The 23,042-nt window shown below is 52.9% G+C and overlaps 2 protein-coding genes across 6 annotated transcripts in view; one reads left to right on the plus strand and one right to left on the minus strand.

Annotated features, from left to right (window-relative positions):
- The first annotated feature begins 554 nt into the window (after positions 1-554).
- LOC122166999 (myogenesis-regulating glycosidase-like) lies at positions 555-9,168 on the plus strand. Its single transcript, XM_042831184.1, has 2 exons — positions 555-623; positions 6,826-9,168. Exon 2 carries the CDS (start codon positions 6,953-6,955, stop codon positions 8,987-8,989), a length of 2,037 nt encoding a protein of 678 aa, XP_042687118.1. The 5' UTR covers positions 555-623; positions 6,826-6,952; the 3' UTR covers positions 8,990-9,168.
- A 3,165-nt stretch (positions 9,169-12,333) lies between these two features.
- LOC122166991 (myogenesis-regulating glycosidase-like) overlaps positions 12,334-23,042 on the minus strand; it is a 37,189-nt gene continuing 26,480 nt past the window's right edge. Inside the window, exons 1-3 of one of the 5 annotated variants that reach the window (XM_042831165.1) lie at positions 20,624-20,836; positions 18,968-19,141; positions 12,334-18,038 (exon numbers count right to left, since the gene is read on the minus strand). In XM_042831165.1, the coding sequence (XP_042687099.1) occupies positions 15,900-17,996 (2,097 nt within the window). In that variant the 5' untranslated portion in view covers positions 17,997-18,038; positions 18,968-19,141; positions 20,624-20,836 and the 3' untranslated portion in view covers positions 12,334-15,899. Of the gene's footprint in view, positions 18,113-18,967; positions 19,142-20,623; positions 20,837-20,961; positions 21,107-23,042 lie in introns of those variants that run through there. The other 4 variants (XM_042831166.1, XM_042831164.1, XM_042831167.1 and 1 more) reach the window with 4 other exon arrangements.

Genomic DNA, 23,042 nt, shown 5'->3' on the forward strand with positions numbered 1-23,042 from the left:
CTTGGTTACGGATGTCCCATCCCTGGAGGTGCTCAAGGCCAGGTTGGATGGGGCCCTGGGCAGCCTGAGCAGTGGGGGCAACCAGCCCATGGCAGGGGGTGGAGCTGGGGGGGGGGGCTGAGGTCCCTTCCAACCCAAGGCTTTACAGGGTTCTATGGTTCTGTGATTTCCAGGAGCTATTAACGCAAGCTACAGACCAATGCACGCAAGAAGAGCTTTCAGGGCACAGTGACACCTCCAGAAATAGAAGCGGCCATCCATCCCCGCACTCCGGGCACACTTTCTTTTGCCAAATTATCCAGGCACAGGGCTGAGGTCCCCCAGAGAGGGGCTGAACAAGGGAGGAGGGGTTGCGAGCGACGTCTGATGAAAGAAGGCGGGTAATTCAGGAAGGTGTTTGATGAATGAAGAACTGAGAACCCCGCTCCAGCGGGCAGCACAGCCTCCCCGCGCCGCGGCCTCAGCGCCGAGGGCACCGCCGGTACGGAGCTCGGGGCGGGCCGGGGCAGCGGGGCGGGCCGGGGGCAGGGCCGGGGCGGGCTCTCCGGTTCCTCCCAGCCCCGGAACCGCGGCGGGAGGAGGTAGTGCCGCTGCAGGAGCCCTGCCATGGCCCGGGGCTGCGCGTAAGTGTGCGGGGCTGCGGGGCTGTGGGGCTGCGGGGTGCCCGGTTGAGGCGGGGGTATCCTCGGTGGGTTCGGGGACAGCCCCTCCCGGCCTCCCTCCCTCCCCCGGCAGGTGCCAGCAGCGGTGTGGAGCGGCGGAGCCCGCAGCGATTCCTCTGCCTCCCTTCTCGGGCTGGTGTGCGGGGCTGAAGGGCGGGCATTCGCGTGCCGTGTCGCCAACAGGGCAGCCCGCCGGATCCGAAGGCTGGAAAATTGCAGAGGCTGTGCCAGGGGTTCCCGTTTCCTCCCCCGTATCGCATCGTAGCGGTTGGGTGTTGGGTGCGCTCGGGTTTCGGCTCCCGCCGTGCTGGCGTTTGCTCACCGAGCCCGGCAGCGGGACCCGAGCGCCGCAGGGCGAGTGGGGACGGGGTGCGTCCTCAGCACGGGTGGGACGGGGCCTCGGGGTCGTGGAGGTGCTTGGGGAGCTGGGCATGGGTCCTGCTGAGGGCTGTTCTGTTCTGGTGTTCTGAGGGCTGAGGTGTTGTGCGCTCAGGAGCGCTGGGGAGACGGCGGTGGTGCTGGTGGGGCGTGGGAGCGGCTGGGGGTCCTGGGTGTGTGTGTGCTGGGCACAGAGCGGAGGAGCTGAGGGGAGCCTGATGGCGGCTGCAGCTCCTCAAGGAGCGGAGGGCAGCGCTGAGCTCTGCTCTGTGTGACAGCGACAGGGCCGAGGGAACGGCATGGAGCTGTGCCAGGGGAGGGCCGGGCCTGCCCAAGGGCTGTGCACCAGAGGGCGGTGGGCACGGAACGGCCTGCCCAGGGCAGCGGGCACGGCACTGAGCTGCTGGAGCTCACAGAACACTGGGACGCTGCATGCAGGCATTGGTTTGGCTGTTGCTGTGTGGAACCAGGAGCTCGACTTGGTGATCCTCGTGGGGTCCCTTCCAGCTGCATTCTGATTCTGTGGGGATGGGTTTTGTCCCTGTTTTCATACACTATGGACACAGCTGCATCTTGTGTGTGGGAGGGCTGTGTTCATCAAACAACGCTGTGAGGGGCAAAAGAAACAAAATGCAGACCCTGTGCAGCAGGAGCTGGGGCCCTGGGTCACACACATGAGGTTGTTGCAGCCATCGCTCACGTTCCCCTTTGGCAGAGGGTGATGCTGTGCTGAGACTGACGGAGCTGCTGCTGCCAGCAGGGATCCTTGTGAGGAAGCAGGAGAGCAGCATGGCTGGCTGCCTGCGCAGAGTTTGGTCTCAGACCCACGGCCACTTTGTGAGGCATCACTTTTTGCATTTGTACCTTCAAGGCTTTTGGGGACAGGTTTGTTCAGTTCTCCTTTTCCTCACATTGTGGGCCTGCGTGTTCAGCATCTTGGGGAAATTTGGGCACTGTGAGTGGGCGTGATTTAGGTGTGAGCTGGCTGTGCTGCGCTGCTTGTGTGCAGCTAAAAACCAGCCTATTAAAACTTTATCTTACCAATTAGCACACAGCAAAGAACAAAGAAAGAGGATGTTGTGAAGAGGGAATCGTCAGGTGTATTAGATATTAAGACATTTCCTGCCAAGATTGACTCACTGTGGGGTTTTTTGTGTGGCAGACCTGGTCAAACACCCATGAGGTGTTTAACTGGGTTTGGAGCATCACTTGATGCAGACAGCTTCAAGAAGCGTAACTGAGCTGCAGAGTACCAGTTGCTGCAATACAGGTGGAAATGTTTAAGGTTCAGCAGAGGGAATGTTGCAGTTCATTTCTGCAGACGCGCAATGTCCTGGCAGTATTTCTGCCCTTTTCTGGTGAGCTCCCTATACGCACTTTGGAGTTTATCCTCAAGATGCCTGGTGCAACCAGCAGCAGAGGGGTTGCTTGTTTCCTTTTGCTTGAGGCAGCATTGTTATAGTGCTGAATCATGGCTGTGTTTAGACTTTAGGGGGAAAACAATAAAAATAATGTTTGTTTTGTTTGTTTTTAAATTTGGCATTGGATTGATTTTTTTTTATTTTATTTTTATTTTTTTTTGCTTTCTGCTTTCCTGAAACCTCTGAGTGCAGGCAGGATGATTGTTTGCCATCCCTTCCTCTCCTGCTGCAGGAAGATGAATGGTGAGCCCAAATCCCATGTGACATCTGCCCGTGCCAGCAATGCCCCTCGCGCTCACCCGGTGCCACCACAATGTCTGTGGCTGCCACTATGGCCCAAGGGCTGGCTGCATGCTGCCATCACTGTGCCAGAGAGAACACACCTGTGACAGTGACAAGCCAATGATATGCAGGTCCCTTCCTTCTGCCTCAGGCATATTCTGCTTGCAGCCTGCCAGTGCAGTGTGGAGGGCAGGGCAGCTGGAGACACAGGAGCAATGTGGATTTCTGTCTCAGGAGGCAATGAAGTTGCAGGTTCTTCCAGTGTGCCATGTCCCCTCTGGGATGAGCTGTCTGTACCCCACATCCTGGTGTGGTGATGTCTGCGTGGCTGTGGACTGACGTGGAGTGGCATCCCATAGGCACGGAGGTAGCTCTCACTTCTCTCCTGCAAAATGACACCCTGCGAGTCCCTGAAACCAGGCATTTTTGGGTCCCCTGGAAAGGATGTTCTGGCTGTCCCCGTGACTGCCTGGGGACCTGTGTCCCTCCAGGCTGACTTAGGAGTGGCTTGTACCGCGTGGGGACAAACCCAGGACCCCACGGTGACTGCAGGGCAGGGGACAAATTGATGCCACTGTGAGGAGCGTGTCCATGGAGCAGCCGTTCTGCCACGAGTCCCCCTGCCTCCTATCTCCCATCAGATGGGACAGCAATTTCACTCAAAGTACTGGATAAACTTAATATGCAGAAGGGTTTGCTCATCCCAGCTCCCTTCAGATTTACAGCTGGCAGACTGCAAAGTCCCTTTAGCAAGTCAATGGCTCCGTGCTTTCAGTGGCATTTTTTCCCCCATAGGCACTTTGTAGAGGTCATTTTCCTTTTCGCTTCCCTATTTTGCTGCTCTTTTAAGGACTGGAAATGCCTGGTGGTGAAGACTGCAGTGTTCCATCTGCTCAACCCCTGCCAGGTGTTTGTGGAGGTGGTGGCACCTTGTACCCCTTGGGTGTAGATTCCTGGCGTGCAGGCCTGGGAAATCAGTGCAGGGTGTTGGCACAGACTTGATGCCAGCACAGTTCAGAGCTGACAATTTGGGGCAATAGGGACTGGTTTGATGAAGGTGACCATTTTTAAACGAATGACCTCATTATAAAGGTGCTGGGGTTAATGGTGCTGTGGGCCTCGCAGCCCACATTCAGCGGCTGTATCAGTAAAAATAGAACTGATCAAAAAAGGATTTTTATTTTTACTCCATAAAGTGTGTCCTGCTTGAATGCTGCACTTTCATCTCTGATCAAGGCATGGTGACTGGCTGTTTCCATGGAATGAGAAAGAAAAAGCTTTGCTTTGGTTCAGCTGGGAGGCTTCATCGCAGCAAGCTGCAACCATGCTGCTTGTCTTTGCTGTCCTCCCTGCCTGTTTTCTTTTTTTAGAGGAGCTGGAGGTCACAGCAATGTCATCTTGGAGCAAAATAACAAAGTCGCATTCCAAAATATGTTGAAAGAGGCTTTGCATGTGCAGGCTCTCTGCATGCAAGGTGGAAGGCTTTATCTTGGAGGTGCCTGAAAGACTTTGCTCTGGGGCTGATCACAGGCTGGAGAGTTGCACACTGCATTAACAGGACCCAAGAGGTGCTGGGCCAGGCACAGAGTAAGGCCCTGTGTGGCACAGTTCTGCTGTCTCAAGGCTGCCAAATCATTTCTCAGCCACCTTTGCTCTGCAAATTTGCTCCCACCATGAACATTTGATGCCAGAAATGATGCTGATGGGTGCTGAGTTGCAGCTGGTTTTTGGGGTCTGAGAGCCTTTGCATGGTGCCACTCAGCATTTTTGGGTGCTGCCTGCTGACAGCGTGTACAAATTACCATCCTCTGCAGTGGGACAGTGCAGGATGGTGGGCTGCCTGCATGGAGGGCTGCCTGAGCCAAGCCGCAGAGGTTGGCTCAGCTGTTGTGTTGGCTTTGCCACTATCCTGCAAGCAGGGGAAGCATTTTGGTTCCCTGAGTCAGCCGGTGATGCTGTGCCACTGCCAGCTGTCCCTGCACTGCTATCCTTTGCATCCCCATTTCAGTGCACCAGGCCCACAGACAGGCTGAGCACATGGACTGGATTGCATCTGCTGGCTTTGAAACACCAGGGTTTCAAAGCACTACAAGACAGATTGGGCGTAAAACCTCTCCTACAAACTGCATTGCTTTACCCCTGAGTGGCAGCAGCAGTGCTGGTTCCTCCATGCACGTCACAAATTCCGACCCATGGAGGGGGAAATGGCCTAAAAATAGAGCAGATTCAAAGTGGTTCATAAATAATAAACCGACCTCCTGAGAGGGCGGTGACAATCCAGAGAGCCCCTGTTGCTCCCAGTTTTAAGTGGAGATGGGGAATAGAGCGGCAGAATCAGCCATTTCTGGAGCATAAAACCCCAGAAGAGATCTAGGGAAGAAAAAGCCATTTATTTCCTCTCTCTCAGGAAACACTACAGGTTCAAAAAATCCTTTTCCCCAAATAATTTACTAGTTCTGCTCTCCAGGTGGATGCATTTTCTTTCCTCCCCTCTCAAACCTCCCAGTCCCAAGATAGGGCCCATACAAGGCTCAGCCTTGTCTCTGATAGCAGTAGCTCTGTCACTGGCAGCCCAGAACTCCCCAGTGCAGAGAGTAAGGGAACTCATTTGAGCTATGCCCACACATTTGTAGGTCCTGAAGCACGCACAGCTATGTGCTCCAGCCCCATGTGTTGTTTGGTGCTGGCTGCAACCCCTTGCTTGCTGTGGATGCCCAAGCTTGTGGAGATGGGCAGCAGGGAAGCAGCTCCAGGTTGGACATCAGAGAGTCCCTGAGGCATTGCTCAGCTCTATTGGTTGTGTCTAACTCTAACACTAGAGGTGTTTATGTAGGAGCATGGTTTAATGCCAGTGCAGCATCTCCTACCAACGTCTCTTTTGCCCAATTTCCCTATTGCCCATTTTCTAGTGGCTGGGCTCAGCTGGCTGTGCATTATGTGTGCAGGGAGATGTGACCCCATCCCCTCCTGCAGGCAGCATCTTGCCCAGGGTGACACAGGCAGAGTGACCAGAGCTGCTCCTGTCTGTGCAAAGGCTCAATGGGACTTGGCTGCGGGACAGGTCATTTAGCTCAGCCTACCACCCACTCTTGCTAATCGCTTCCTAATGCTGCTGTAATCCCATTTAAAGCGTCTGGCAGCCTGGAAAATCACAGGCACCCAGCAGAAGGTTGACATGGCCACTCCAGCACTCATACTGTGCAGCTGTGCCCCATCTTTCCTTTTCTGCAGCTCCTGCCCCAAACATCCTGTGTCTATGTTGTACTCTGTCCTTGCACCTTTGCCTGGCAGCCTGCTCTCTGATCTTCCTTTTTGTAAGAAAAAAAATCCCCAGCTGCAACGTCTGCCCCAGCTGCTGCTATAAGACATATACTGAGTGTGATGCGTGTTATGGAGCCCATTCTCAGGTTCCAGAACCCAGCTGTTCAGGCTCACACCTGAGCACCCCTGATTGGAGCAGAGGGCTTCGGAGATCCTCAGGTCCCTGTTTTTCCCCACAGGCTAGATTCCCAGGAAGATCAGCAGCTGGGCTGCCCCGCTGCTAGTCCTGGGGCATTCCACCTGTGATGGGCTAGAAGGGGCAAGGAAAGTTGTTTAGTCCTGCCCTTGTTGTGCCAAGCCCCTGAGACAACACAGCATCCTGGGGATCAAGGCATGCACAAGCATCTCCATGGCTCCTCTCCACCCCAGTTCCTCCTTTGCCTGGTTTTGCTCTTTGCTTTCCAGGTCCTTGCTTCACTTTTCGACTCTGAACCCACAGCACAGTGCTTGGCTGGTCCCACAGCACAGGCAAAGCGCTCAGCTCTTGGCTCTCTGAGCAGCCTCCTTCCTGGGGCCATGTACAGGGGAGCAGGCTGCAGCCAAAAAGCTTAGGCACATATTGCTTGGATGTTTCCAGGCTGGGATCCTGGCATGTCATCTGCAGGGTGTTTTGGGGCTGTGGATGCCACCCCACATGCAGCACATCCAGCTGACAGTGTGGGGGCAATGAGAGCAGCTGAAATTGAGACAGAGAACAGATGACAAATGATCCCTTGGTTCAGAGGTTCTTCCCAGACTATGTATATCCTCTTCTTTTTCAGAGACATGTGCTCTGGGTCTCGGTGGAGGTGGGAACTCCCTGTTTTCTTCTCCTGAGAACCCCAACCTGGCTGCAGAGACAACTTTCTTCCCACACCTCTGCAAGAAGTGATAGAGAAAACAAGTGCCATGTACACTTTCCTGCCTGAAAACTTCACACCGGTGAAGCAGAAGCCATCCAAGGAGCTGAGGCCCATGCTGGGGGCCGTCACGCTGGGCCTCATCCTGTTCATCGCCGCGGTGGTGGCCTGGTGCTACTACACGGTGTCCCTGCGGAAGGCCGAGCGGCTCAAGACGGAGCTGATGGACCTGCGGGCGGACGGCTTCGTCATCAGGAACCAGCACGGGGAGGTGGTGTTCCGGCTGGCGTTCCGCTCGGGGAGCCTGGACCTGGAGTCGTGCTCCAAGGAGGGCGAGATCCTGAGCTGCACGCGGTCGGACCGGGGGCCGCTCAACTTCTTCATCCAGACGGTGAAGCCCAAGGACACGGTGATGTGCTACCGCGTGCGCTGGGAGGAGCTGGCGGCCGGCCCGGCGGTGGAGCACACCATGTTCTGGGAGGACGCCCACTGGTACGGGGGCTCGGAGATGAGCACCCAGCACTGGCCCATCCGCCTGGCGGGCTACCAGGAGCCCGTGCCCTACGTCACCAGCGACGTCTACTCTTTCCGCGACAGCTTTGGGGGCATCCTGGAGCGCTACTGGCTCTCCTCCAAGGCAGCGGCCATCAAGATCAACGACTCGGTGCCCTTCCACCTGGGCTTCAACGCCACCGAGCGCTCCCTCTTCTTCCAGGCCCGCTACAAGGACTCTCCCTACAAGCCCCCGCCGGGGCAGCAGCCCTTCCCCGAGCTGAGCTACCGAGTGTGCGTGGGCTCCGACGTCACCTCCATCCACAAGTACATGGTGCGCAGGTACTTCAACAAGCCCTCCAAGATCCCTGCTGAGAACGCCTTCCGATACCCCATCTGGTCCACGTGGGCCCTCTACAAGAACGATATCGATCAGGATAAACTCTTGCGATTTGCAGAAAAGATTAAGAAATACCATTTCAATTGCAGCCACATTGAAATTGATGACATGTACACACAGGCCTATGGGGACTTTGACTTTGACCCTGTCAAGTTCCCCAACGTAACTGAGATGTTTGCAAAACTGAGGGAAGATGGCTTTAAGGTCACTCTGTGGATTCATCCCTTCATACATGTGGATTCTTCAAATTTTGGTGTGGGGATTGAGCGTCAGCTCTTCATCAAGGAGCCGTCGGGGCGGCTGCCGGCCATGGTGGAATGGTGGAATGGCATTGGGGCCATCCTGGACTTTACCAACCCAGCAGCCCGGGACTGGTTCCAGAGTCACCTGCGCCAGCTCCGTCACAAGTACGGCATCTCCTCCTTCAAATTTGACGCAGGTGAGACCAGCTACCTGCCCAAGCAGTTCAGCACCTTCCGGCCTCTCTCCGACCCCAGCATCTGGTCCCGGCGCTACACCGAGATGGCCATCCCCTTCTACGAGCTGGCTGAGGTACGGGTGGGCTACCAGTCGCAGAACATCTCCTGCTTCTTCCGCATCATTGACCGCGACTCTGTGTGGGGCTATGAGCTTGGCCTCAAGTCTCTCATCCCTACAGTGCTCACCATCAGCATGCTGGGCTACCCCTTTATTTCTGCTGACATGATTGGAGGAAACTTCCTCCCCAACAAGACGGATGGAGCAGTTGAGATCCCGGACCGGGAGCTGTACATCCGATGGCTGGAGCTGTCAGCCTTCATGCCCTCCATGCAGTTCTCCATCCCACCGTGGCTCTACGACAAGGAGGTGGTGGAGATCGCGCAGAAGTTCACGGAGCTGCACGAGTCGCTGGTGGCCCCGCTGCTGCTGGAGCTGGCCGGGGAGGTGACCGACACGGGAGACCCCATCATCCGGCCCATCTGGTGGATCTCGCCCCGCGACGAGGCCACGCACCGCATCGACTCGCAGTTCCTCATTGGGGACACCCTCATGGTGGCTCCTGTGCTGGAGATGGGCAAGCAGGAGCGCGACGTCTACCTGCCGGCGGGCAAATGGCGCAGCTACAAGGGGGAACTCTTTGAGAAGACGCCAGTGCTGCTCACGGACTATCCTGTCGACCTGGACGAGGTCGCCTACTTCCTCTGGGTTTCCTAACCGGATCCTCCATCTGCTTTGCTATGGTCTTGTGGATTAGTGAACACTTGATTTGAATGACCTCAGAATTTTAATAGTTTTTGAAGTAGAAATGTATAATTGTTTAAGTAAGAAGAAATATTACCACCTCTCTTACTGTTGCAATTGCAGTGGAGTAATAAAGCAACATATTGGATGTATACCTTTGTTCTTTCTGTTTGACATTGTAGTGATGGAGATTCTCCCCTTCTAATATTTTCTCATCAAGAAAGGCCGTTCACATTATATAAATGACTACATTTGTCTGTGGTTTACAGGCAGTTGTGCTGCAGTTGTTTCTGTAAGATGCTTATTAACCCCGATTTGCTTAGTGGACAAGGCAGTTGAAGCAGAGAACTTTCTTAAAAATAAAATAAAAAAATCCATGATTAACCCAAAGGAGGTGACTTCAAATTTTCAGCCTGTAAATCAGATCGGTGCTGAAGCAGGGTGAGTTTCCATTTCCCATGGATAGGGTTATCCAATATAGCAGAAAGAAGCTTTAGCACTTCTTAATACTGTGGCAATCATCTCCTTTTAATGAAATAAATTATTGAGAAACATGTCTCTGTTGTGTATTCAAGTCTGCAAGCATTTGATGAAGTCTCAATAGCAGTCAAGACTAAAAACTAGCAACAAGTCATGCATTGGTGAAGACCATTAAAGGGATCTGTTTGTGTTTGTGGCCTGATTTAGATTCAAAGGTTGCAGTCTAACCACCACAAAGATTGCAGATGAAGACTTGGTGAAGACTCCCATAACACGAGCAGAGTTGATCCATTTGAGCCAGCATCCCACAGACATGACTTCTCCTGGATGAAGGCATCTCAACAGCACCCGTAGGCTTGGGTAAAGTGGGCTACCTCTGAAATGCCCTCCACTCTCAGTCCATTCTTCCTCATTTCTAAGCTAAGAGAAATTTAAATTTAAATGCGACTGAGAAGTTTAGGAGAGTCCTGGGGTCTCTGGGCTGAGATGTTCCTTCCCAAAGCAAGGGGCAATTTCCTTCCCTAGCCTTGATGGGCTGCTAGTGGCACCTGAGAGGTAAAGCAGTGCTTGGCCCAAACCAGAAGAACCTCTTTCTTTAGAGATTTGCTCTGGAGCTGGTTGATGTTATGAGTTTATGGGGGACTTGAGAGCATCACAGTCACTCCGGAGCTTTTTTGATGCTCAGGCTCCACAGCCTCACCAACGGTTCTGTCATGCTGTAGGATCGAGAACCAACACTCAGATTCATGTTGGTGTGTGAGCTCACTGGCTTCCCCCCTGAGCTTTGGGGACAGAAGAGAGCCCGAGACAAGCTCCTCATGCATTCAGTAGGAAAAAAGTTGAGGTTCTTTATGGTGCTCACTCAAACCTTGCTGGTGCCCACTGTGGGGAGCTGGGTTCCAGCCTCCTCATGCAGCATCACTGCCCTATATCTGTGTGCTCTGGTGTGCACAGTCATGGGTCTGCTGCTCTCCTGAATCACAGGCTGGGGAAAAAAAAAAAACATCTTCAAGTATACTGCAATTCCTGGGGATTATTCAGGCTGCTCTACCCTTAGCAGATCTCCCTCAGGGAAAGTTCAAGCCTGTTTGGCTGCAGAAATCCCTCTCCAAATCCCCATCCCTATATGCTCTCCTCTTGTGCCTGTCCTTGTTGAGATGTGCGCTGTGGAGGAACATCTGGTTTTCCTCACAACGCCTCAGTCTCTGTTGTTTTTTAGCATTCCTAGTCTGAGCAAGCACTGTGTTTGCTGCAGGGACTGGTGACAAAGGAACATCACTCACCCCAGGCTTCCTTTATGCTTTTATTTTTAGAGGGAATTTTATTATCCTTGATATTAGATGATTGCTGAGCTACAAATCACCCATCCCCTGTAGCAAAAAAAATGGAAAAAAACAGTCCCTGTCTTTTTCTGCTTGGTTGGATTTAGCATGGCCCAGCCCAGCATGATGGCTTTCCTGGACTCTGGGACTGGGTGTGATGGAGGAGGCTGTTTTTTTCCCTAAGGTTACCAGACTGGCTGCACACTCAAAAGGAATTTGTTGCTGTCAGCTTGTCCTTTCATCCTTTCATCACAGCTATCCACAGATCTGTGCTGTTTTTTGTCTTTTCTTTTTTCCTTTCTTTTTACTCATTTTTCTTCCTTTTACAAAAAGCTGTGATCTTGTGCAGAGCTGGATCCATAGGCAACATTGGTTTGAAATGCATTTGGCTTTTGCCAAAACCTCAGTGGGATTTGGAGTTGAACATTAACACTCCTCCCTGCTCCCTGCACAGCTCTCAATGTATTTTTGATTGCTGCTTGGCACATGGTTCGGCATCATCCCATGATCAGCAGGGTCCAATTCACACTTAGCTGGGACCCTGAGCAGTGCAAACTCCATGCAGCTGGTGAGCCTCACACACTCTTACTGGACACAGCTGCAGATTTTAGGAAAATGCAAAATAACCCAACAAAAACCCCACCCAAACCCCCCAGATGCAAGGAAGGACATCTGCATTACTGGGACTCCATTGGAAGCTGGATCCAGCCTGTCACAAGGCTCCAGCTTCACTCCCACAAGCATCAGTCTGGTGCACGGATGCTTCTCACACCTAAGGGAGAAGGCATTGAGAAAATTCATTTTTACTGCAAAAGCAGTAAGACAAAGCCCCCCTCATTTGAGTCATGTGTTGTCTGGTGCTGGTGATGTCTGGGTGCCACAAAGCAGTCTTTGGTTCATACAGTAAGGTGTTGGGTGAGGAGGAAAAACATTATTTGGGATGAGGGGGTGGCATGGGGCAAAGCAGGCTCTTAGTGGCTTTCATAGGTCTGTTTCTGGTGCTCATATAGCCACAAACTTCTATCCTGGCCCCTCTGTCCTACTAGAGCAGTGTGGGAAGGGGATCTGGGGGCAGCAGGGACAGACAGAGTGACCTCCTGGGACACATGCTGGAAGCACCAAGCAGCCTCCTTTTCTTCATCACCTGCAAATAGACCACAGATCTTCTGTATCAGCATGGACCAGCAAAAGCCCAGGTCCCCTCTGATGCTGGCACTGGAGGACACCTTTTGGGGGTAGTCAGCAGAAATAAGGGCACCACTGTCTGGTGCGATGCAGGACTCAGGGAAGGTGGTCTGTGATCCATCCCAGCCTGTGCTGAGCGAGGGGGCACTTTCAGACCCATCTAAGCAGAATGCTGTCAGCTTGTCACTTATAAACACTCATCAAAGCATCAGAACACAAGCAGTAAAGACATTAAAAAATCCACAGCCTCAACTCTAACTTCAATGAAGCCTGGGGTGAAAAAAAGCCCCAAACCTACCACCACACTTGGAATAAACAGACAAGTTAAACTTCATTTTGTTTTCCAAAGTTTTTTATCAATCAAGGCAATTCAAGTTACAGCTCTGTTTTCATAACAATTAGAATTAGAAAAGTGGTTAAAAATGATCCCACCAGCACTGCAGTCCAACTCAGGAAAGCATGTGAAATCCAACCACCCACTAAAAGCTGACACATGACAAAATAAGCTTCAAAACCCAATCCTATGGGCATCATGCTGACCTGCTGCTCATCGCCACCTGCTAGTGCTGACTGAACCAATCCCCATCACCTGTTTTGAGGCTTTTCCTTGGCTGAGTTAACCTGGTTTTGGACAGTGACCCAGTGTGTAGCCCGGAGAAACCTCCCTGGGTATTGGTTCCCAAAATGTCTATGCACAGAGAGCTTGTGATCTGCAAAGTCTTAAGGATGCTTGACCTGGGCTGCAGCATAGTGTTAGTGGTTTTGGTAAAAAGTTTGATGGAGAGAGCATCCAGGAGCTTATGAGATAGCTTGAGGGAGCATTGCTGAGCCTGTCCCCAAAAAGGCTTGGTCATGTACCCAGGGAGTCAGACGAGCCCTTGCTCCAGGGCTTCATCCCTGCTCTCCTCCTGGCTTCCCCCTCCTACTAGCTGGAGCACTGAATGGCCATGACCACTTCTGCCCTAACCACAATATTTAGAAAAATAAGGTTACTCTATAATCTTACTCATTCACAACTAGTTAATAAACACCTTTGACAATAAAACTTTCTTTTGAGGGGAGGGGAAGGAGGACAGTGTGTCTAATGGAGATTTTTCCTCCTGACAGAGCCCTGCTGAATTTTGGTACTTTTCTGGCACAAAGCTGTGGAGTGCAGCCACACAGGACTTTAAGAACCCATGTGGGAGATGGAGAGGTCAGCTTGGCCTCGTCGAGTGTCGACTTGTTGATAATGAGGCTCTGGAAAGGAGACAGAGGGTCTGAATAAACAGGGGTGTTTTGTACCTAGCCATAAGATAAACTTTCTGATGATTATGAAGACTTGTTATGGAATTCACTTGCTTTCTAGCCAATGGATTGTTAGTGGAAATGTACTGACTATGCGTGTTAGAATATAAAAGGCTTGTTTCAGAAAGTAGAAATAGAGACATACATCATGACCATGATCATTACGGCAATAAAGAAATCTTCCTGGCAAGAGAACACTGTGTCGTGTGGCTAACTCACAACAATCCAGTCTGACAGCCAGTCTGCCACCACTACCCAAAGAGTCCAGCTGCAGCACCAGCCTCTGCCTCCTTCGGCAGCTGGCACCTGATTCACCTGAGCTGAGAGACGGAAGCAGTGGCCACGAGCTCTCCCCATCTGCTCCTACACAAAGTATAATATATTTTACTGAGTTCTAAGAGGGGACCAAGGCACTCATGTGGTTCCTGCCATCATTTTCACAGTAAAGGGATTCTGCTAGGAAGGCTAAACCTTGTCAGAGTATGTTTGTAGCCTGAAAAGCCACTTGTACTGTACTTGTACTGGGGCCAGAGAGCAAATCTGAGCCCTCACAGCTAAAAGCCACAAGAAACTGGCTTAGGGGCTGAGCCTGGAACTTGCCTGTGCTCCTGCTGGACCTGAGGACTCCCTTGAGACTGGTTTTGAGGCCCAAACACAAAATTACTCAGAGCAGATCCAAACAGACATCAGGTTGGTTCCAAAGAAGCACAGACTCACAAAATGGCTGAGGTTGGAAGGGACCTCTGGAGGCCTCAAGCAGGGGTTACCTTGAGCAGGTAGCCCAGGACCATGTCCGGACAGCTTCTGAAGATTTCCAAGGACAGCATCCATCACACTGAACATTCTCACTTCCTTCCTAACTGTACAAGCACTTTAGATATTGCCCCAAACACCTGAGTTTCCACTTGTGGACGCTATCACAACCCATAGGTGCATCTCCTTTTTTGCCTCCTGCAAACCCAAAGGCAGTTGGCTTTAGAGAAAGACCATCACTGGTATCCAACTCTACCCAAAAAGCTGCTCCATCTCCCTGGGTGGTGGATTCATTCCTGGATGCAATCCCATAAGAAGACCTGCAGCTGCTGTGCTTTCTTTGCCCCTTGCCTTCTCAGACAGTGTGGCTCAGTTCCGAGCAGGCATGGGCTGAGAGATGCCAGCAGCCAGGGCACAGCTGGGAAAGTCCTGCCCCAGGGAACAGGGCTGCCAGACTACAACCCTGCTTGTGATTGCTTAGAGTGGAGATTGCCTGTGTCTCTGTAAGTGCATCTTCCTGAACAAAACCAAATGGAAAGCTGGGAAAGCATCCTGAAAAAGGAGGAGGGAGAAATGCTGAGAAAATCCCCACATGGCAACGGGAGGGACATGAGCCGAAGTCTTACCCATCCTAGTGCTGGGGACTGTGGGCACAGGAACATGTCACCCCACATCCCCTCCAGAAACCTCTGACAACAAGCCCAAAAGCTGAAGAAATCCCCTGCATATTCATGAGGGAGAGAAGGGCTGCTTCAGAAAAGCTCTACAGAACATTATCATTTCTCTAACTCCAACCCAAAACGGAGATGGATATTAGCTTAATTTCATGCTACATGAGAACATTTTCTTGGGTGCAGTGAGAACACCCACTGGCACAAAACCATCAATGCAAAACCTGGTGCTTTTCACCCACCAGCAAGCTGGCTAGCAGCAAACATTACATCCATGACTTGTGCCGCTTGCAAGAACCTGCTGTTCCCAGGGAAGCGGCACAGAGACCCTTAGAGATTGGCTTCAGGCAGTCCTGCCAGCAACAAACCTGAAAGCTCATCTGTCCTTAAAAAAAAAAAAGAAAACAATACCTGTTACTGTCCTGTAACAAAGCAGAACCGTAATGTATTAAAAAGTTTGAGTGGGCACGCTGGTACAAACAGTGCTGCTACAGAAAAGGCAATATTGACACCCGTGGCAAAACACACAGGCCCATCTTGCAGCAGTATCAGATGGGCAAGGAGATGGAATGCAAGCAATATATAGTCTGTTCAACTGAAATAACTGCATGTCACACATGTAACCTGGCCTGCCTCATACCCAAGAAAACGGGCAAGTGTTAGTCCAGTGCCATGAGACGGGGAGGGAAATAAATCTGTAAATACATCTCTCTATAATCTACTTCGTTGGCTGCTCTTAAAAATGTCTTTTTAAATATACTTGCCATATTAGAAAACTAAAGGCAGGCTGTGCTGTAGCAACCCTCCCACATCACACACCGCAAGCCAGTGCTGAATGCTCCCATAGGACAAGAAATGCTCCCACAAGGCACTAACCAAACCTCACCTCTTAAAATCCTAGGGAACCGAAAAGGTATTAGGTTTGACTGCATAACAACTCAGTCTTCACAAACAAAGAGAAAATTCTGCCTACTACAACCCAACTGCAGCCTCCCATCTGCACCACATTAAACAAAATAGACCACCTTCCTCCAAAAACAAACAAAAAAAATCCCCAAGGAGAACGAAGTCTATTTCATACATTTCCACAATCCCAGACCCAAATGAAATGTGCAATTAGAATTATTATTTGTTAAAAAGTTGTAGCATAAGGCATGGTTTTCCCAAAGCAGATGGAGGATCCGGTTAGGAAACCCAGAGGAAGTAGGCGACCTCGTCCAGGTCGACAGGATAGTCCGTGAGCAGCACTGGCGTCTTCTCAAAGAGTTCCCCCTTGTAGCTGCGCCATTTGCCCGCCGGCAGGTAGACGTCGCGCTCCTGCTTGCCCATCTCCAGCACAGGAGCCACCATGAGGGTGTCCCCAATGAGGAACTGCGAGTCGATGCGGTGCGTGGCCTCGTCGCGGGGCGAGATCCACCAGATGGGCCGGATGATGGGGTCTCCCGTGTCGGTCACCTCCCCGGCCAGCTCCAGCAGCAGCGGGGCCACCAGCGACTCGTGCAGCTCCGTGAACTTCTGCGCGATCTCCACCACCTCCTTGTCGTAGAGCCACGGTGGGATGGAGAACTGCATGGAGGGCATGAAGGCTGACAGCTCCAGCCATCGGATGTACAGCTCCCGGTCCGGGATCTCAACTGCTCCATCCGTCTTGTTGGGGAGGAAGTTTCCTCCAATCATGTCAGCAGAAATAAAGGGGTAGCCCAGCATGCTGATGGTGAGCACTGTAGGGATGAGAGACTTGAGGCCAAGCTCATAGCCCCACACAGAGTCGCGGTCAATGATGCGGAAGAAGCAGGAGATGTTCTGCGACTGGTAGCCCACCCGTACCTCAGCCAGCTCGTAGAAGGGGATGGCCATCTCGGTGTAGCGCCGGGACCAGATGCTGGGGTCGGAGAGAGGCCGGAAGGTGCTGAACTGCTTGGGCAGGTAGCTGGTCTCACCTGCGTCAAATTTGAAGGAGGAGATGCCGTACTTGTGACGGAGCTGGCGCAGGTGACTCTGGAACCAGTCCCGGGCTGCTGGGTTGGTAAAGTCCAGGATGGCCCCAATGCCATTCCACCATTCCACCATGGCCGGCAGCCGCCCCGACGGCTCCTTGATGAAGAGCTGACGCTCAATCCCCACACCAAAATTTGAAGAATCCACATGTATGAAGGGATGAATCCACAGAGTGACCTTAAAGCCATCTTCCCTCAGTTTTGCAAACATCTCAGTTACGTTGGGGAACTTGACAGGGTCAAAGTCAAAGTCCCCATAGGCCTGTGTGTACATGTCATCAATTTCAATGTGGCTGCAATTGAAATGGTATTTCTTAATCTTTTCTGCAAATCGCAAGAGTTTATCCTGATCGATATCGTTCTTGTAGAGGGCCCACGTGGACCAGATGGGGTATCGGAAGGCGTTCTCAGCAGGGATCTTGGAGGGCTTGTTGAAGTACCTGCGCACCATGTACTTGTGGATGGAGGTGACGTCGGAGCCCACGCACACTCGGTAGCTCAGCTCGGGGAAGGGCTGCTGCCCCGGCGGGGGCTTGTAGGGAGAGTCCTTGTAGCGGGCCTGGAAGAAGAGGGAGCGCTCGGTGGCGTTGAAGCCCAGGTGGAAGGGCACCGAGTCGTTGATCTTGATGGCCGCTGCCTTGGAGGAGAGCCAGTAGCGCTCCAGGATGCCCCCAAAGCTGTCGCGGAAAGAGTAGACGTCGCTGGTGACGTAGGGCACGGGCTCCTGGTAGCCCGCCAGGCGGATGGGCCAGTGCTGGGTGCTCATCTCCGAGCCCCCGTACCAGTGGGCGTCCTCCCAGAACATGGTGTGCTCCACCGCCGGGCCGGCCGCCAGCTCCTCCCAGCGCACGCGGTAGCACATCACCGTGTCCTTGGGCTTCACCGTCTGGATGAAGAAGTTGAGCGGCCCCCGGTCCGACCGCGTGCAGCTCAGGATCTCGCCCTCCTTGGAGCACGACTCCAGGTCCAGGCTCCCCGAGCGGAACGCCAGCCGGAACACCACCTCCCCGTGCTGGTTCCTGATGACGAAGCCGTCCGCCCGCAGGTCCATCAGCTCCGTCTTGAGCCGCTCGGCCTTCCGCAGGGACACCGTGTAGTAGCACCAGGCCACCACCGCGGCGATGAACAGGATGAGGCCCAGCGTGACGGCCCCCAGCATGGGCCTCAGCTCCTTGGATGGCTTCTGCTTCACCGGTGTGAAGTTTCTGGTCCAATAGATTTCTTTGTCCTGTTCTTTTTTAATTTTGTCATGTTTTTCTTTGCGGTGCGTAATCTGACTTTCCATGAGCCCTTGGTTAAGAACCTTGCTGCTTAATTTTTTCTATTCCTGTTGAAGGAAGAGCCACAATACTGTGTGAAGGTGTTCCCTGTCTCCTTTCCAAACTTCTTCATTCACATCTGCTGTGTTAGTTTACAAAACAGAGGATTATGACCAGTGAAAAAAAGGAACTAACTCTAACAGCCCTAGATTCTTGTGGATCTCCAAGCCCTGTGGCTCCAGCTCACTTTGCTCTGTGCTGGCACAGCCTGCTCACTGAGTTTTTTTGGAGTGGGATGATGCCAGAATTCCCATGACCATCACCCGGCCGCGACCGTATTGCATCCTGCTGCATCCAGCCCAGAGAACAGGGCTGGGGAGAAGGGCTGCTACTTGGGGATTGGGGCTGGACAGCACAATTTGATCAAAATTTTTGTGTTTTTATATGGAATGTTTGCTCTGCCAGGTTTTCCCATCTGTGTATAGAGAATGCAGAGCACTCCTGTCACACAGCAACCCATCTCATTCCACCTGGGGAAAAGGATATTTCCCTTCATCCAATCCGCCATTTCTTGTCCTTATTAAAGTCCTGTAACTCCCAGGGCACATATCTTACACCAAGCCAGAGTCCATGCTGCAAAAGGGGTGGAAGATATGTAAGCACAGAGTTTGTGATTAGGGTGTTAGAATAGAATTGTTGCCAGACCAGGTCTATGTTAAAGCCAAAAACCTTAGTTTGTCGAGAAATGCACAGTAATGCCACACACAGCTCAGCTGTATCAAGAGCTGCCAAGATCCCAGCATCTGAAAAAGCATCCAGTGGCAGGCAGCAAAAATGGCAGAAAATGGAGCAGATGACACAAGTCTGGGGATTTGTGCGGTCTGATGCACCCTTAGGATCTCACATTCGCAGGAGCAGTGCGTACGGAGGGGAAGAAGAAAGAAATCCATCTTGCTTAGCACAGCGTTCCCCAGCAATATATGTCAGGAATATTTACCCGCACCACTGTGACATCAGTAACTAAGTATATGGAGATGATTAGCTGCCCAGGGAGCCATCAGAAATACCAGAGGTCACTGTGTTTGATATTGATCACAGCAGCCTCCCTGTCACCAAAAGGAGACACTGGGATATTTTTCCAGCAAGTTGTCAGGGTGAGCAATGCTTGGACCTGAAAAAGAGCCAGAAAGGATAAAAGCATCACGGGCAAATATTGCTGTTGTGGAACCCATCCTTTGGCAAGGGTCTGCAGAGAATAGGAAAAAGAAAGGTCGTAGTGCCCCGAAGAGGTGGCAGCCTGTTGGTGTGGGTCGGGGGCCTCTCGGTCTCGGTGTGGGACGGGGGCAGTTTGGGCGCAGGTTGGGTTACACGCGCACTAGGGCGCGCTGCCAGGGCTCGGGGCTGGCAGCAGCCCTGGGATTGGCCCCACTCCCGGCTCAGCTCTGGTTGTTTCCAGCGAAACCACGGTGTATTTGAAAAACAAGCTCCTTGCTTTGAAGATGTTTTTGTGTACTCAGCTCTGAGTTGCCGCCCTTGAGTTTTCTTCTTCCTCCTTCCTTCCTCTTTTTGCCCTCCCAACCTGCCTGCTAGCTGGGAATTCTCTAAGACAAACTGCCGCTTTTCAGAGAGAAAAAGAGAAAGGGGAAAAGGGATTTTAGGACTTTCTCCTTTTTTCTATTTCCTCCCCTCCCCTCGCCCCACCTCGCCTCGCCTCTCTCCTCTGCTCTCCTTCTTACAGCTTCTTCTCTTCCCTTTTCTCTTGTTCCCTTTTCTTCCCTTCCCTGTACTCCTCAAGGAGCCAAACCCAGTACACAGATACGGTGGGAGGGCAGAGTAGACCATGGGCATACTTGTGCTTCATTTGGGCTGGTTTACTGGCTGCTGCCACATCAGCCATTCTGCTGTCCTCCACAAGGAGCCCAGAGGATACGAGCAGCCCTTAATGTGTGCAGATTAAATATTGACATAGCTGCCACCCTTGCATGCAGAAACTGAGACGGGACTTTAGACCCTTTTAAACAGGAGCTAAAGGGCATCAGAGGATGAAGCACACAACACACAGGGGAAAGAAAGCCACACACTTTGGTGCACCCACACGCCTCTGCCCCTTGCAATACTGCTGAGCACTTGGCACGCCTGGCATGAGTTTGCCCGGTCTCAGCCCATGTCCCGCCATGTGATACCTGAACCTGGGCTTTCAGGCTTCACAGTGCAGGGAAGGAGCCTTCAGCTGTGTTTGCCTGTTCCTGGTGCAGGGGGAGAGAACCTCCTGACATGAAATAATCCCATATTTAACTAAAGGGAATGTTTATTATGTGAACAATCCATTTATGAAGGATTATAAAGACACCACAGCATTGCTGTCAGGCACTTGCAGGCAGAGTATACGGCACATTCTGACCAGAAGAGCCATAGGTAGCTAGCTGTAAGTCACACTCATAAACAAACCATTGTTCTATTAGCTCTGCAAGAACAAATTATTCACCAGCCCCACTTCAGCTGCTCGAAGTGGGACTTTTTTACACCAAACACACCCCAAGCAGAACGCAGTTCTCATCAGTTTCCACCTTCCAGCCCGGCACATGCGGAGTGCTTCCCATGCTGGAATTTAGGGCTGCCCGTTCACGTTTGACCCCGCTCCCTGTGCGCTTACTTGCTGCGAGAGAAGAGGTTCCGCTGTCGCCGCAGGCGGAGAGGGGGAGCGAGGGAAGGACAGCTTTATCGCGCAGCTTAGCTACGAAGCCAGCAGGACTTAGCGCGAAGGGACCTGCCGTGGACGCAGGCATTGCCAGGGGCTGCGGGAGGTCTGTGCACGGGGAATGGGCGCTGATGTCCCTGCGCTGCCTACTGCACTGAGAGCTGATAGCTCGTCTCACTGTGATCGCTGCTGGCTCGTGGCTTTGCAAACACCCCCCCTAGAGCCAGGCGAGTCCAGATCACGTCTGGAGCAGAAATATTTCCCAGGGTTTTCTGTTCCTCTGAGCCCCTCACCTGCGGGAATGGAGCAGTGTGCGGCACAGTCGTTCAGCTCTCACTGAAACAAACCCCTCGTTCCCCATCCGGCAGAAAGAAAATGCAGAAATAATCTCCTTGCCCAGCGCAGAGCTCTCTGCTTTAAGCGGTGTCTGAGCCCAGCATTCCTCTGCATCCTTGGGGAGCAGCTCCATCTGCCGAGCCAGCCCGAGCTGGGAGCCGCAGGGATCTCCTCCAGAACGGTCCTTGCCGGGGCAGTCCCGGGTGCGAGGAAATACTGGGAGCTCTGGAGGTGTCCGATGGGGAAGGGAAGTGTGCCCAGCCACTCCGAGAAGGTAGGTGCGCTGAGCTGGCACCAGGTGGAGGAATAAGCCAGGAGCTGGCTCTGGTCTGGATTTCCCACCATCCAGACCGAGGCTCTATGGAGGTTCTGTTTGGAAGGGAAGCCTTGCCTGCTCTCCTTGAGGCAAAACAGCTTGTAGGCTCTCACTTCTGGTTGCTATTTTCTTGTAACAATGAGCCAGAGATCAAATGTTCTATGCAGTCATAGAACAGAATCATAGAATCACAGAATAAGTTGAGTTAGTAGGGACTATTGAAGGTCATCTGGACCAATTCCCCCACAAGGAGGAAAGATGCCTACAGCTCCATCAGGTGCTCAGAGCCCCTCTAGCCTGACCTTAGAATCATAGAATCGCAAGGTTGGAACCGACCTGCAAGATCATCTAGTCCAACCACCCTCCCATTCCCAGTACCACAAGCTACTAAACCATATCTCGTAGCTCCTCATCCAGGCGCCTCTTGAACACTGCCAGGGATGGTGACTCCACCACCTCCCTGGGCAGCCATTCCAGTGCCTGACCACCCTCTGAGAGAAAAAGTTTCTCCTAATGTACAACCTAAACCTCCTCTGGTACAACTTCTGGCCATTTCCTCGGGTCCTACTATTTGCCTGGGAGAAGAGGCCAGACCCTTTTTCATCACAACCTCCCTTCAGGAAGTTGTACAGTGCACTGAGGTCTCCCCTGAGCCTCCTCTTCTCCAGAGTGAACAATCCCAGCTCCCTCAGCCGCTCCTCATAAGGTTTGTGCTCCAGACCCTTCACCAATTTTGTTGCCCTTCTCTGGACACGTTCGAGGGCCTCAATGTCTTTCTTGCAGTGAGGGGCCCAAAACTGAACACAGCACTTGAGGTGCGGCCTCACCAGTGCTGAGTAGAGGGGGATGATCACCTCCCTGCTCCTGCTGGCCACACTATTTCTAATGCAGGCCAGGATGCCGTTGGCCCTCTTGGCCACCTGGGCACACTGTCTCCAGGAACAGGTATTCACCATTTGTGTGGGCAACCTGTTCTGGTGCCTCACCACCTTGATCATAAAAGCCTTTTTTCTTACATCCAGCCTAATTCTCCCCTCTTTTAGTGTGAAACCATTTCTCCTTGTCCTGTCACAGCAGACACTGCTAAAGGGCCTGTCCCCACCTCTCTTACAGCCCCCATTAGACACAGACAGGCCGCCCTCAGGTCTCGCTCAGCCTCCTCTTGCCCAGGCTGCACAGCCCCAGCTCTCAGCCCGTCCTCACAGGGAGCTGCTCCATCCTGACCATTCGTGCGGCCCTCCTCTGGACGCTCTCCAGCAGGCCCCCGTCTCTGCTGTGCTGAGCACTCCAGCTGTGGACGCAGCGCTCCAGGTGCGGTGTCACAGCGCAGAGCAGAGGGGCAGGATCCCCTCCCTCACCCCGCTGGCCGCGCTGCTTCGGATGCAGCCCAGGATCCGGCCGGCTGCCTGGGCCGCAGGGCACACTGCTGGCTCACGCCCGGCTGCCATCCCCCGGCACCCCCAGGTCCTTTCCGGCAGGGCCGTGCTCTGTCCCGACGTCCCCCGGCTCGTACTGGCAGCGGGGGTTGCCACGACCCGGGTGCGACGCCTCGCGCTTGGATGTGCTGAGCCTCAGGAGGTTCCCCTGGGCGCAGCGCTCAGCCTGGCCAGGTCTCTCTGGACGGCATCCCGTCCCTCGGCCGCGTCGACCGCACCGCACGGCTGGGTGTCATCCGCAAACTGCTCAGGGTGCGCTCTGTCCCACTGCCGTGTCACTCGTGAT

The sequence above is a fragment of the Centrocercus urophasianus genome, unplaced genomic scaffold (assembly GCF_019232065.1).
Source record: "Centrocercus urophasianus isolate 14NV4802_14NV808 unplaced genomic scaffold, USGS_Curo_1.0 seq_35, whole genome shotgun sequence".
Lineage (NCBI taxonomy): Eukaryota > Metazoa > Chordata > Aves > Galliformes > Phasianidae > Centrocercus > Centrocercus urophasianus.